General features: G+C 33.4%; 3 protein-coding genes across 4 annotated transcripts in view; 2 read left to right on the forward strand and 1 right to left on the reverse strand.

Moving 5' to 3' along the window:
* Positions 1–13,311, reverse strand: part of LOC137389555 (uncharacterized) — a 365,277-nt gene that overhangs the window by 159,482 nt on the left and 192,484 nt on the right. The gene's annotated exons all lie outside the window — the stretch shown is intronic.
* Positions 1–13,311, forward strand: part of LOC137389556 (uncharacterized) — a 386,829-nt gene that overhangs the window by 104,647 nt on the left and 268,871 nt on the right. The window lies entirely within an intron of this gene.
* Positions 1–13,311, forward strand: part of LOC137392131 (uncharacterized) — a 127,780-nt gene that overhangs the window by 58,824 nt on the left and 55,645 nt on the right. The window contains exons 11-13 of the mRNA XM_068078762.1: positions 1,348–1,485; positions 4,579–4,716; positions 7,832–7,969. Of these exons, the coding sequence (XP_067934863.1) occupies positions 1,348–1,485; positions 4,579–4,716; positions 7,832–7,969 (414 nt within the window). The remainder of the gene's footprint in view (positions 1–1,347; positions 1,486–4,578; positions 4,717–7,831; positions 7,970–13,311) is intronic.

Here is a 13,311-nt window from a genome sequence, read left to right on the forward strand (position 1 = left end):
ATGATTATTCAGCTTTCGCTTCAAATAGACCAATAAGAATCGGTCACCATGAAATCAAGCTTGTTGCTAATGATACAGACCAATCAACAGGCCACTCTCTCACTAACAGCTTCTTGATTATCAAACAGAAAGTTTACCACTGAAAAACCACTGACAAAAAATAATACCCAATAATTTAAGCTGTAGAAGCTTCAAAAATTCTTTGCTATTGGGTCTTCAGTCACTCTATATCAAGTGATTCTGTCTTTTCATTGCATGCATTGCATTTGAAGAACTGTAATAGTGACCGAATATTATGAAGACAGTAAAAATACGACTATCGAAATCGCTGGCAAAATATTGTTGGTAAGGTTTGTAAAAGTTTGTAAAGGTTTTTACCATTTTAACTCAAGTTAATTTAATATGTTTTCCTTTTCCTAATAATGTATCTTATTTTGAACAACTTTTTTTAAAAATTAAATGGATATTTTCATTCTTTCTCAAGTTATAAGAAAATTATGGACGTTGTGTCAACATCTGCGTGAGTAGCAAAATTAAATTGGATAGATCTAAAAATAAAGTCGGTAGCGAAATTGTTAACAGAGCGGTGGGTTTCAGGCTAATCTGCAATTCTGTTTGGTTACATAGAACAATGCTTGGCTATATACTAAACAATATGGTATTCAAAACTACGAACATGTTTATAAACAGCTGAGGCAGGTTAAATGTTCTTTTAAAGCAATCGGTTGGCTAGAGAGGAATCATAAACCATGTCTAAATATAACTTCACTTGAGCCATGTTTGCTTGTTTTGCTTATTACTTATTGGTAATAGTTCAACTTCTACTTAATTTTCTAATGTTTTATTAAGTTTAATATACGAATTATTAAGCCGAAAGGTGTAATTTAGAATATGTAGAAGAAAATTCCATCTGCACCATTCAACCTCCTCTCCATATCTAAGAATAACTGTAGAAATCGTTATTACACATGACAATCTCTAACGGTACAAGGGGCTGCCAGTCTACTAGCTTTAATATAATTCTCAGACATAACTTTGTTTCATGGTTCACATGCTAATATAATTCAGCTTTCTTTAGTGCCCAAACACAGTTTTGATAAGTAAAATGTCCGCAACCTTTGATAGTTTAGCAATTGGTAGACATTCGTAGCTCATTTATAGGATATTTTAAATAAAAAGTTGATGATAAAGAATTGATTGGTTAAAGAAAGGATCTTACTGTATAGCTGTGTATTACTGCTGTGTTTAAATCATATTTGTATCTTTCAGCAAATTTAATAAAACCTAGGTTAATGATATATATACATTACACAAGAGAAAAATTTGTTTAATATAATTCGTTTGCAGCTTGGGCTCTCTGAAATCGCTGAGAAAGTTGAATCTTTCTGGTAAACCTATTGAAGTGCTTCCTGAATCTATCACTTCATTGAGTTCACTAGAAGAGCTGGACCTGTCATGGTGCAAGATAAATCAACTCCCAGAGAGGTAAATATACCTATAGCATATGGACTCCTTCTATGAACAACTTTTACTACTTATTGATGAGCAGCCATAATAAAGTTGCTGTTGATTAAATATTGACTATTATAAGTGGGTTACTTTACCCTAAAACTATGGTAAAATAGAATTAAAGTGTAGTATATATCAACAAATTTTATGAAGTTTTATTATTTTTCTCATGAGCACCTTTCTTAATCTAACATATTATATTATTACTATTATTAATCTAAAGTATTATTATTGTTATTGTTGTATTATTCACATAACTTAAACCTTAAGTAGTCTGAACCAATTTTAATCTGCACTGAGTTTTCATCAAAATCACTGTTAGTGATTAAATATGGACTTCTCTAAACTCATCAAACTGTAACTGGCAGTCAGAAAAAGTGTGAAATTTTCTTACGAAGATTTAATTCTTGTTAATGAATAATATTAATTATGTTAATGCTCACCATAAAACCTTCTGATAGCAACAGACCAAAATTTGTTTACTTTCCTACAGCAGTGGCCCAATCTTTTTGTAAATTTCTGACAGCAATATTTAAAGTTCTTCCAAACCTATCCCACAGCTGAGTTCTTTATACATACTAGAGATAGAGTGGACCAACAGAACATAATTATACAATTATCTTAAACATTTTCATAGAGGAGCTAATCATTAAAAGCCTGTATTGTATTGACATATACTAATATATAATACAAATGACTTCATATGTAGAATATATTTATTTTCGACTGACCTGAATAAACAAAAACATCATTCTCAAAAACAGCTGTCTGTCAGCTAGAAGGCTTTTAGCTCGAAAGTAAATTATATCACTCTATGCTTATGTTACATGTATTTATCCAATGATTTTCAAAAGATGGCCGGAAGGAATTTAAACGTGGTTCTTCAACTTTTCAAAAAATTTTTCGTTCACTTCTTGGTTCAAGAAACTATTTGTGCTACTTTACTCTGTAAATATTATCTGTGAAATCATATAAAACAATATTTTTATTTCACTCCAAACTAATGATGTGCAGTAGCCTCTGTAAGCATTGCAGTCAATGCATAGTATGTTGGAGTGCACCACATAATCTTATGTTATATTATCATCTCATGAAGTAAATGCACCATACAGTTTCACTAATCTTTGCTTTTTAATACAATTTAAGTTTAGTCAAGAAACCATAATAAAATATGACTCATTTTTAATGTAAATGTCGAATGGAAATAGGATCTTGTTCCGCACAGAGTATGATTTCAATTGTAGTTCACTTAAAACTAGTACTTTTGTGATAGGTCAGACCATAGACACGTTGAAGCTCAGTTCTTAACTAAAATCTCTGCAACCATATTTAATAATGACTCTATTTGTGTACTGTTAGACCACCGAATATCCAAATTATAATATCCAATAAATAAATAATAATATATAATATCCAAATAACCAAATTTTTTAGCGATACGTATTAGCAATGATGATCATAAAATGTGTTCTATATGTGCACTTGTTTCCGGGTTGTCACAATTGCGGGGGATATGCGGTCTCCATCGCAGATAAAACGAATCAAGTCAAACACTATGTTTCGCATGATTGGATGATTGATTGAGATTCAGTGCACCCAGTGGCGAGTACATTTCACACACATTTTTGCAATGGAGTATTTATCCGATTTTTTTTCAAAATATGCAGTTAAAAAAAGTCTCTGTACTCAGTTATATCTGAATGCACAGACATTTTTTTGTTTTTAAAATATTATTCTGAGTATTTATCTGTTGCAAGAAATAATTTATATTTTGTTAAATGTTGTAAATTTCACAAAACAAATAGAGTAAAAGTTGGCCTTCATCAGTAAACTGTGTTCAGTTTCCCTTTAAAAATGCTCGTAGCTTGTTACACGATGTTTAATAGGCTGCACGCCAAGAAAAATGAGCTCAAAAAAGCGTAGTTTAATCACAAGCTAGCGTTGTTATCGCTCTTTTCTGAGCTCATTTTTAAATATGCAATATTAAATAGCTTATGTTCCTTTTAAAAAAGACTAAAATTATTCTGAAGGCTCAATGTAGATAATAATAGGTTTTAAGAGACCCATCTCTATCATTCTAAATTGGACTAAACATCCCTAACTTCCGTTCCTTGAAAGCTAGGCTACGTCAAATATTTATGGGCGGAGCTTGTTATGCCGATCGTGTTGTTTTCAAGACCGATATTAAAACGCTTTAAAAACCTCTTCATTACTCTGAAAGTTAGTGAACCAATTTTTATTTTGAGTAAAAAATCAGAATCAGCGTGTTACATTTACCTGGAGAATGCGATAAAGGTTTTACGTGACAGTTTTGGTTTAAGAAAAAAAAAGTTTTGTTCAGACTATTAGAGGAACCAAGTCAATTTCTTGTATGCTTTGGTCTAATTTTGTTTGTAAAGTTAATCAATATTATTATTAGATTTAGCTATTTTTTTATTTTCTCAGAATAAGAAAGTACCTGATTGTGAGGAGTTCTTTGGGAAGTATTAATTGTGCAAAATATTTTAGCATGGATATTCTTTAGCTTTACTATAGTGAAAGCTGTGTTCGTCGCCTCGCTAAAAGCTTTAGAAAGGAGTTTCGCCCTGCCCATGAATCAAATCTGAATATGTGGATTCCAACTAAGCATGATTCCATCTGCACCACTCAACCTCCTCTCCATATCTAAGAATAACTGTAGAAATAGTTATTACACATGACAATCTCTAACGGTACAAGAGGCTGCCAGTCTACTAACTTTAATATAATTCTCAGACATAACTTTGTTTCATGGTTCACATGCTAATTTAGTTCAGCTTTCTTTAGTGCCCAAACACAGTTAAAAAAGTAAAATGTCCGCAACATTTGATAGTTTAGCAATTGGTAGACATTCGTAGCTCATTTATATGATAATTTAAATAAAAAGTTTATGATACAGAATTGACAGGTTAAAGAAAAGTTTTTACTGTATAGCTGTTTCTCTGCTGTGTTCAATGCAAATTTGTATCTTTCAGCAAATTTAATAACACCTAGGTTAATGATATAAACATATCACAAGAGAAAATATTGTTTAATATAATTCATTTGCAGCTTGGGCTCTCTGACATTGCTGAGAAAGTTGAATGTCTCTAGTAATCCTATTGAAGTGCTTCCTGAGTATATCACTTCATTGAGTTCACTAGAAGAGCTGGACCTGTCACATTGCAAGATAAGTCAACTCCCAGAGAGGTAAATATACACATAGTTTGTATGAACTCCTTCTATGAACAGTGTTTACTACTTATTGATGGGCAGCCATAATAAAGTTGCTGGTGATTAAATATTGAATATTATAAGGTATTACTTTACCCTAAAACTTTGTTTAAATAGAATTAAAGTGTAGTAATTATCAACAAATTTTATGAAGTTGTATTATTTTTCTCATGAGCACCTTTCTTAATCTAACATATTATATTATTACTATTATTAATCTAAAGTATTATTATTGTTATTGTTGTATTATTCACATAACTTAAACTTTACGTAGTCTTAACCAATTTTAATCTGCACTGGGTTTTCATCAAAATCACTGTTAGTGGTTAAAGATGGACTTTTCTAAACTCATCAAACTGTAGCTGGCAGCCACATATAAGTGCGAAATTTTTTACGAAGATTTAATTCTGGTTAGGTAATCATATTGAACATTTTAATGCTCACCATTATACTTTCTTATAGCAGCAGACCAAAATTTGTCTACTTTCCTACAGCAGTGGCCCAACCTTTTTCTAAATTTCCGACAGCAATATTTGAAGTTCTTCCAAACCTATCCCACAGCTGAGTTCTTTATACATACTAAAGAGAGAGTGGACCGAGAGAACATAAATATACAATTATCTTAAACATTTTCATAGAGGAGCTAATCAATAATTGGCTGTCTTGTATTGACATATACTAATATGTAATACATATACCTTCATATGTAGAATATATTTATTTTCGACTGACCTGAATAGACAAAAACATTATTCTCAAAAATAGCTGCCTGTCAGCTAGAAGGCTTATAGCTCGAAGGAAAACTATATCACACTACGCTTATGTTACATGTATTTATCGAATGATTTTCAAAATATGGCCGGATGGAACTTAAAAGTGGTTCTTCAACTTTTCAAATTTTTTTTCGTTCATTTCTTGGTTTAAAAAACTATTTGTGCTACTTTACTTTGTAAATATTATTTGTGAAATCATATAAAACAATATTTTTATTTTACTCCAAACTAATGATGTGCAGTAGCCTCTGTTAGCATTGCAGTCAATGCATAGTATGTTTGACTGCACTGTATAATCTTATGTTATCTTATCATCTCATGAAGTAAATGCACCATACAGTTTCACTAATCTTTGCTTTTTAATACCACCTAAATTTAGTCAAGCGGCCATAATAAAATATGAGTCCTTTTTAATATAAATTTTGAATGGAAATAGGATATTGGTTGGCACAGAGTATGATTTCAATTGTAGTTCACTTAAAACTGGTACTTTTGTGATAGGTCAGACCATAGACACGTTGAAGCTCAGTTTGTAACTAAAATTTCAGGAACCATATTTAATAATGACTCTACTTGTATACTGTTAGACCACCGAATATCCAAATTATAATATCCAATAAATAAATAATAATAAATAATATCCAAATAACCAAATTTTTTTAGCGATACGTATTAGCAATGATGATCATAAAATGTGTTCTATATGTGCACTTGTTTCCGGGTTGTCACAGTTGCAGGGGACGTGCGGTCTCCATCGCAGATAAAACGAATCAAGTCAAACGCTATGTTTCGCATGATTGGATGATTGATTAAGAATCAGTGTTCCTAATGGCGAGTACATTTCACACACATTTTTGCAATGGCGTATTTATCCGATTTTTTGCAAAATATGCAGCTGAAAAAAGTCTCTGTACTCAGTTATATCTGAATGCACGGGCATTTTTTGTTTTTAAAATATTATCCTGAGTATTTATCTGTTGCAAGAAATAATTTATATTTTGTTAAATGTAAATTTTATGAAACAAATATAATAAAAGTTGGCCTTCATCAGTAAACTGTGTTCAGTTTCCCTTTAAAAATGCTCGTAGCTTGTTACACGATGTTTAAGAGGATACACGCCAAAAAAATGAGCTCAAAAAAGCGTAGTTTTATCACAAGCTAGCGTTGTTATCACGCTTTTCTGAGCTCATTTTTTAAATATGCAATATTAAATAGCTTATGTTCCTTTTAAAAAAAGACTAAAATTATTTTGAAGGCTCAAGGTAGATAATAATAGGTTTTAAGACACCCATCTCTATCATTCTAAATCGGACTAAACATCCCTAACTTCCGTTCCTTAAAAGCTAGGCTACGTCAAATATTTTTGGGTGGAGCTTGTTATGCCGATCATGTTGTTTTCAAGACCGATATTAAAACGCTGTAAAAACCTCTTCATTACTCTAAAAGTTAGTGGACCAATTTTTATTTTTAATAGAAAATCGGAATCAGCGTGTTTGATTTACCTAGAAAATGCGATAAAGGTTTTACGTGACAGTTTTGGTTACGTGACAGTTTTGAATTAAGAAAAAAAAGTTTTGTTCAGACTATTAGAGGAACCAAGTCAATTTCTTGTATGCTTTGGTCTAATTTTGTTTGCAAAGTTAATCAATATTATTATTAGATTCAGCTATTTTTTATTTTCTCAGAATAAGAAAGCACCTGATTGTGACGAGTTTTTTGGGGAGTATTAATTGTGCAAAATCTTTTAGCATGGGTAATCTTTAGCTTTACTATAGTGAAAGCTGTGTTCGTCGCCTCGCTAAACACTTCAGAAAGAAGTTTCGCCCTGCCCATGAATCAAATCTGAATATTTGGATTCCAACTAAGCATAATTCCATCTGCACCATTTAACCTCCTCTCCATATCTAAGAATAACTGTAGAAATAGTTATTACACATGACAATCTCTAACGGTACAAGAGGCTGCCAGTCTACTAGCTTTAATATAATTCTCAGACATAACTTTGTTTCATGGTTCGCATGGTAATATAATTCAGCTTTAGTGCCCAAACACAGTTTTGAAAAGTAAAATGTCCGCAACTTTTGATAGTTTAGCAATTGGTAGACATTCGTAGCTCATTTATATGATAATTTAAATAAAAAGTTTATGATACAGAACTGACATGAATTGACAGGCTAAAGAAAAGTTCTTACTGCATAGCTGTGTATTACTGCTGTGTTCAATGCAAATTTGTATCTTTCAGCAAACTTAATAAAACCTAGGTTAATGATATAAACATATCACAAGAGAAAATCTTGTTTAATATAATTCATTTGCAGCTTGGGCTCTCTGACATCGCTGAGAAAGTTGAAACTCAATATTAATCATATTAAAGTGCTTCCTGAATCTATCACTGCATTGAGTTCACTTGAAGAGCTGAATCTGTCAGTTGGCAAGATAAGCCAACTCCCAGAGAGGTAAATATACCTATAGCATATGGACTTCTTCTATGAACAGTTTTTACTACTTATTGATGGGCAGCCATGGTAAAGTTGCTGGTGTTTAAATATTGAATATTATAAGTAGTTACTTTACCCTAAAACTTTGTTAAAATAGAATTAAAGTGTAGTAATTATCAACAAATTTTATGAAGTTGTATTATTTTTCTCATGAGCACCTTTCTTAATCTAACATATTATATTATTACTATTATTAATCTAAAGTATTATTATTGTTATTGTTGTATTATTCACATAACTTAAACCTTAAGTAGTCTGAACCAGTTTTAATCTGCATTGGGTTTTCATCAAAATCGCTGTTAATGGTTAAAGATGGACTTCTCTAAACTCATCAAACTGTAGCTGGCAGCCACATATAAGTGCGAAGTTTTTTTACGAAGATTTAATTCTGGTTAAGTAATCATATTGAACATTTTAATGCTCACCATTATACTTTCTGATAGCAGCAGACCAAAATTTGTCTACTTTCCTACAGCAGTGGCCTAACCTTTTTCTAAATTTCTGAGAGCAATATTTAAAGTTCTTCCAAACCTATCCCACAGCTGAGTTCTTTATACATACTAAAGAGAGAGTGGACCAACAGAACATAAATATACAATTATCTTAAACATTTTCATAGAGGAGCTAATCAAGAATTGGCTGTCTTGTATTGACATATACTAATATGTAATACATATACCTACATACGTAGAATATTTTTATTTTCGACTGACCTGAATAAACAAAAACATTATTCTCAAAAATAGCTGTTCGTCAGCTAGAAGGCCTATAGCTCGAAGGAAAACTATATCACACTACGCTTATGTTACATGTATTTATCCAATGATTTTCAAAAGATGGCCGGATGGAACTTAAAAGTGGTTCTTCAACTTTTCAATTTTTTTTTCGTTCATTTCTTGGTTCAAGAAACTATTTGTGCTACTTAACTTTGTAAATATTATCCGTGAAATCATATAAAACAATATTTTTATTTCACTCCAAACTAATGATGTGCAGTAGCCTCTGTAAGCATTGCAATCAATGCATAGTATGTTGGAGTGCATCACATAATCTCATATTACCTTATCATCTCATGAAGTAAATGCACCATACAGTTTCTATAATCTTTGCTTTTTAATAACACCTAAATTTACTCAAGCAGCCATAATAAAATATGAGTCCTTTTTAATATAAATGTTGAATGGAAATAGGATCGCGGTCCGCACAGAGTATGATTTCAATTGTAGTTCACTTGAAACTACTGTTTTTGTGATAAGTCACACCATAGACACGTTGAAGCTCACTTCTTAACTAAAGTTTCAGCAACCATATGTGACCCCGGCCGTCAGAATGTCCAATCGTGCGGTAATTAGATTGTTCACAATAGCACGATAAGCGTGCTTTACGCTATTGTATGACTCACCATGTCCAATCGTGCGGTAATTAGATTGTTCACAATAGCACGATAAGCGTGCTTTACGCTATTGTATGACTCACCGTCACTACTTTAGTAAACAGTGGTTTATAGTGCATTCAACCCTGCTCTTTCACATGGTCTTGTTTGTTTTTGTGTCTGACCAATCATGAAGCCAGAATTGCCATTTAACTATACCCAGTGTCGTATAGTTTCACAGAGTCCCGCGACCAACAGAAGCGTATACGGGAGCTCGCTCGATTCCAAACAAACAGGCCACGCCTACTATTTTTATATAAGTTATAATGGAGAAGCCGCAACATTAATCAACAAAAACTACTCCCATTAGCAGTCACTTTAAAATTGATTGTTGTATTATGAACCATTTGAAAGAAAACAAAATTTCCTACAAAAAGCTGCTAACAACTTTTTTGTAAAAACGTAAAGTAAATGCAAAAAAGAGTGTTATTGACAGCGAGGTATGAATTTTCCATTAGAGATCAGGATGTCGATCAGGTTTGTTTGGAATCAAGTGTTGTTGTTTCCGGCTTTTGGTCACGGGACTCTGTGAAACTATACGGCTCTGACTATACCCATATCGGTGGTTGCTATGGAAATTCTCATAACCCAAGATCATAAATATAGGCTCTAACTGCGGGTGCGCGCATGTATGTGGCTATTTCCTGTTTTGATGCTTTAAGCTAGAACAAAATAAAACAATCGCAAAAATTACGGCTAGTTGTTGCTATTAATTTAGATGAGTATTTCTACTTAGAATCTGACTCAGCTGCCTCAGATCATAGTGAAAGCGATGATGAGGGAGAGTTGTGATAATAGGGCAACCTTAGAAATACAGCTGCTTGCGCAATATGAGGCTGCTAACGATAATGCGAGTAATGGGGGTCCTCCCATGTTTTGTGACGATTCTGACGACCCGACGACAGGGATATTTAAAAAGTGACAGACGAGACGACCATTTATCAATGTAGGTGACGAGGTGACGATGATTGCGTAAGTAGGATTACTAAAGGTACGGCTACACGTAACGAATTTTTCGTTGATTCTTGAGTTCTGGCCGAAATCACGAAAAACGCAGAATTAATCGGTCGAAATTCACAGAATTATTTGAGCTGTGCATGCCCACCGAGTTCGTCGGCGAAACGCTTTTAACGCTTTTACAGATTAAACAAATTATTAGCGAGCACGATTCTAGCAGCTTTTGCAATTTGTATAGTCCAATACATGTATCGCGACACACAATAAAAGTACAAAAGCAGTTCAACATAGAAGACACGATGTAACTGTTTAAATTGCGCTATTGTTGGTTAGCGAACACGATTCTAGCAAATTTAAAGATATATGTAGTCCGAGAACATAATGCCACACGCAAGAAAAATATTACGGAAATTCACCATAGTAAATACGACGCAACCGACTTGATTGCGCTTAAGATGGCAACAGTTTCTACCACAAAACTTTTGCTGCTAAAAAGGAAATATAATTAAAAAATAGACAATTTTTAGCTATAGCGTCCAAACAATAAATACATAAAATAACGCAATCTAAGCAGTTGCATCGTGTGTACTATGTTGAATTGCACTTATACTTTTATTGCGTGTCATTATGCTTCTCTTGGACTATACTAAATGCAAAAGCTGCTGGAATCGTGCTCGCTAGCGCGATTCTAGCAACGCAGAATAATTCTGTGTGTTTCGATCATTTCGTGATTTTGGTTAGAACCAACGAAAAATTTGTTACGTGTAGCCGTACATTTACTAACTTATTATTTGTCCATAAATCAACACGTTCAACCGAAACTTTACTAGTTTGTGTTTGAAGCATCTGGTCCAGCATTTATAGACTGCCATATAATTAAAGTAAACAGCAATGAAATGCCACGACATTGACAGCAAATCCGTTTCCAAGTCTGTGACTGACAGTGATTATGAAAGACAATCTCGGTCTTTTTTCAGTGCAAGAAATGTAGCCATAAAAACCCAAGACGGCTGTCACTCTTCGCGGAGTAATCAGCAACACTCCCAAACATCACTAATAAGTTTGTGAAGATTTCTGGTTGAGCCATGCTTTTGGTTAGCAGAAGTTCAAACTGAGCAAGTTTCAGATTTTTAACGCAACCCAGTGCCAACAGAATGGATATTTGTATTAAAATAACGAATGTGAAGAAAGAGGTTGTTTTGGTTACAAACTTAAAAAGGTGACAGTGATTTTAAATGTGACGACAGTGATTTTAAAAGGGAAGACAGTGATTTTAAAAGTGACTATTCTGACGACAACTTTGTGTGGTAGGACCCCCAGTAATAACGATCATTCTAATGAATTAAATCAAATTACCGCCTACCCTAGGACATTTATGTTTTGCTAATATTTAGTTTCGTGAGTAGCACACAGAGTGAAATTTTGCTGCAACTTAATTTCGCGGCTCTGATGAGTGCGAAAATATAGTGATGTGAAAATAAATGAAGTGGAAAAGACATTACATTCCTCAGGTCCAGTTCACTAATAAGAAAAAAGTTCAATTTGGGAATAGTTCGTATTTGTAAACCACAGGTTGAAATGGGTGGGTGAGATCGACAATTCAATTTGATCACATGCTGCCATTTGTTTCTTAGACTATCAATGACGTCTAGGTCCCTCCCGCCGTGTTTTTCACACTCGAATCCCAAGAAGAAGAAAATAGATAGTTAACAACCAACTTCACAACCTAAACTGTATAACCCTTGCGCTGCCATGAACACATTTATGCGTTTTCTAGGGGCCACTGCCATAAACGCATTCTTGGATTTTCTCAGAAATTGTGTGGTAACCTGATGTTATTATTTGTTGACCACATAACCCACGGTCTTTAAGAGTTTTATGAAATTGACTGTGTTGTCCGAAGATTTCTCTATAAAATCGCCTAAAACAACGAAGCAATTTTTAAACTTTTGTTTGAGAATTTTTAATCTAAAAATGAACATTTTTCTGTGAGTTCATTAACTACCCCTCGCGAGTCATAAAACAGGTAATTAGTTGTTAATGACTTAATAGCCAATTTAGATTTTCTATACAGATAATTAAAGTAGAACTTGAAAAAATACTGCATACATATCATGAAGCTATATCGGAAATTTTGGTAAAATGGCTGGCACTAGGCCGGTAATGAATTTGTACATGGTTGGCAGTGAAAGAGATAATGTGGTCGGACCTGATGAGGGTTGATATTGTTTTTGATGGTAATAAATTCATCACTACAATAATTATTCTTCAATTTTATGACTTCACCTACCAGACTTTCATCCTCATCAGTTACAAATTCCGTGACTAAACTGATATAATCTTAATTTGCGTAAGTGTCCTAGGGTATCAAAGATCAGCCTATCACTGCTGATAACATTTCTATTTTAGCCGTTGACATCAAACTAATAAGTGGGTGCAAATGTAGGGAATTATGCGCTAGTTTTATGTAGTCTGAACAATTAAGCCTCATTAGAACTGTGTATCAAAGATTACCGAAGGAAACATCGGATACGGTTGTGTTGGGACAAATTGCCACTAGCATAACAAACAAACCCCTCCAATGCACTACAATAAATCTCTGCAGCGTACTCGTGCTACACTGTGTGAATGTTAAACTACATAAAAAGAGCTCTAGATTGAATGGTCACTGGATGAGTTGGGTTGATATTTCCGCATTCTGATGCCCCCTTTTGTCACTTTTCCTTGACCTTACCATGACCTTCTGTATAGTTGGACAATTCTGAATGCACTTCCAACACTTTGCTAAGTTGTTGGACTGTCATTATATGCAGTCATAGCAATATAGCTTGATGAGAAGTGCCCAGTTTGAAGCATACCCTTTTAATGAAAAACTCCAGGAAGGTGAGCTTTTAGCCACATATAGTGTTAA

This window comes from Watersipora subatra, chromosome 3 (assembly GCF_963576615.1).
Source record: "Watersipora subatra chromosome 3, tzWatSuba1.1, whole genome shotgun sequence".
Lineage (NCBI taxonomy): Eukaryota > Metazoa > Bryozoa > Gymnolaemata > Cheilostomatida > Watersiporidae > Watersipora > Watersipora subatra.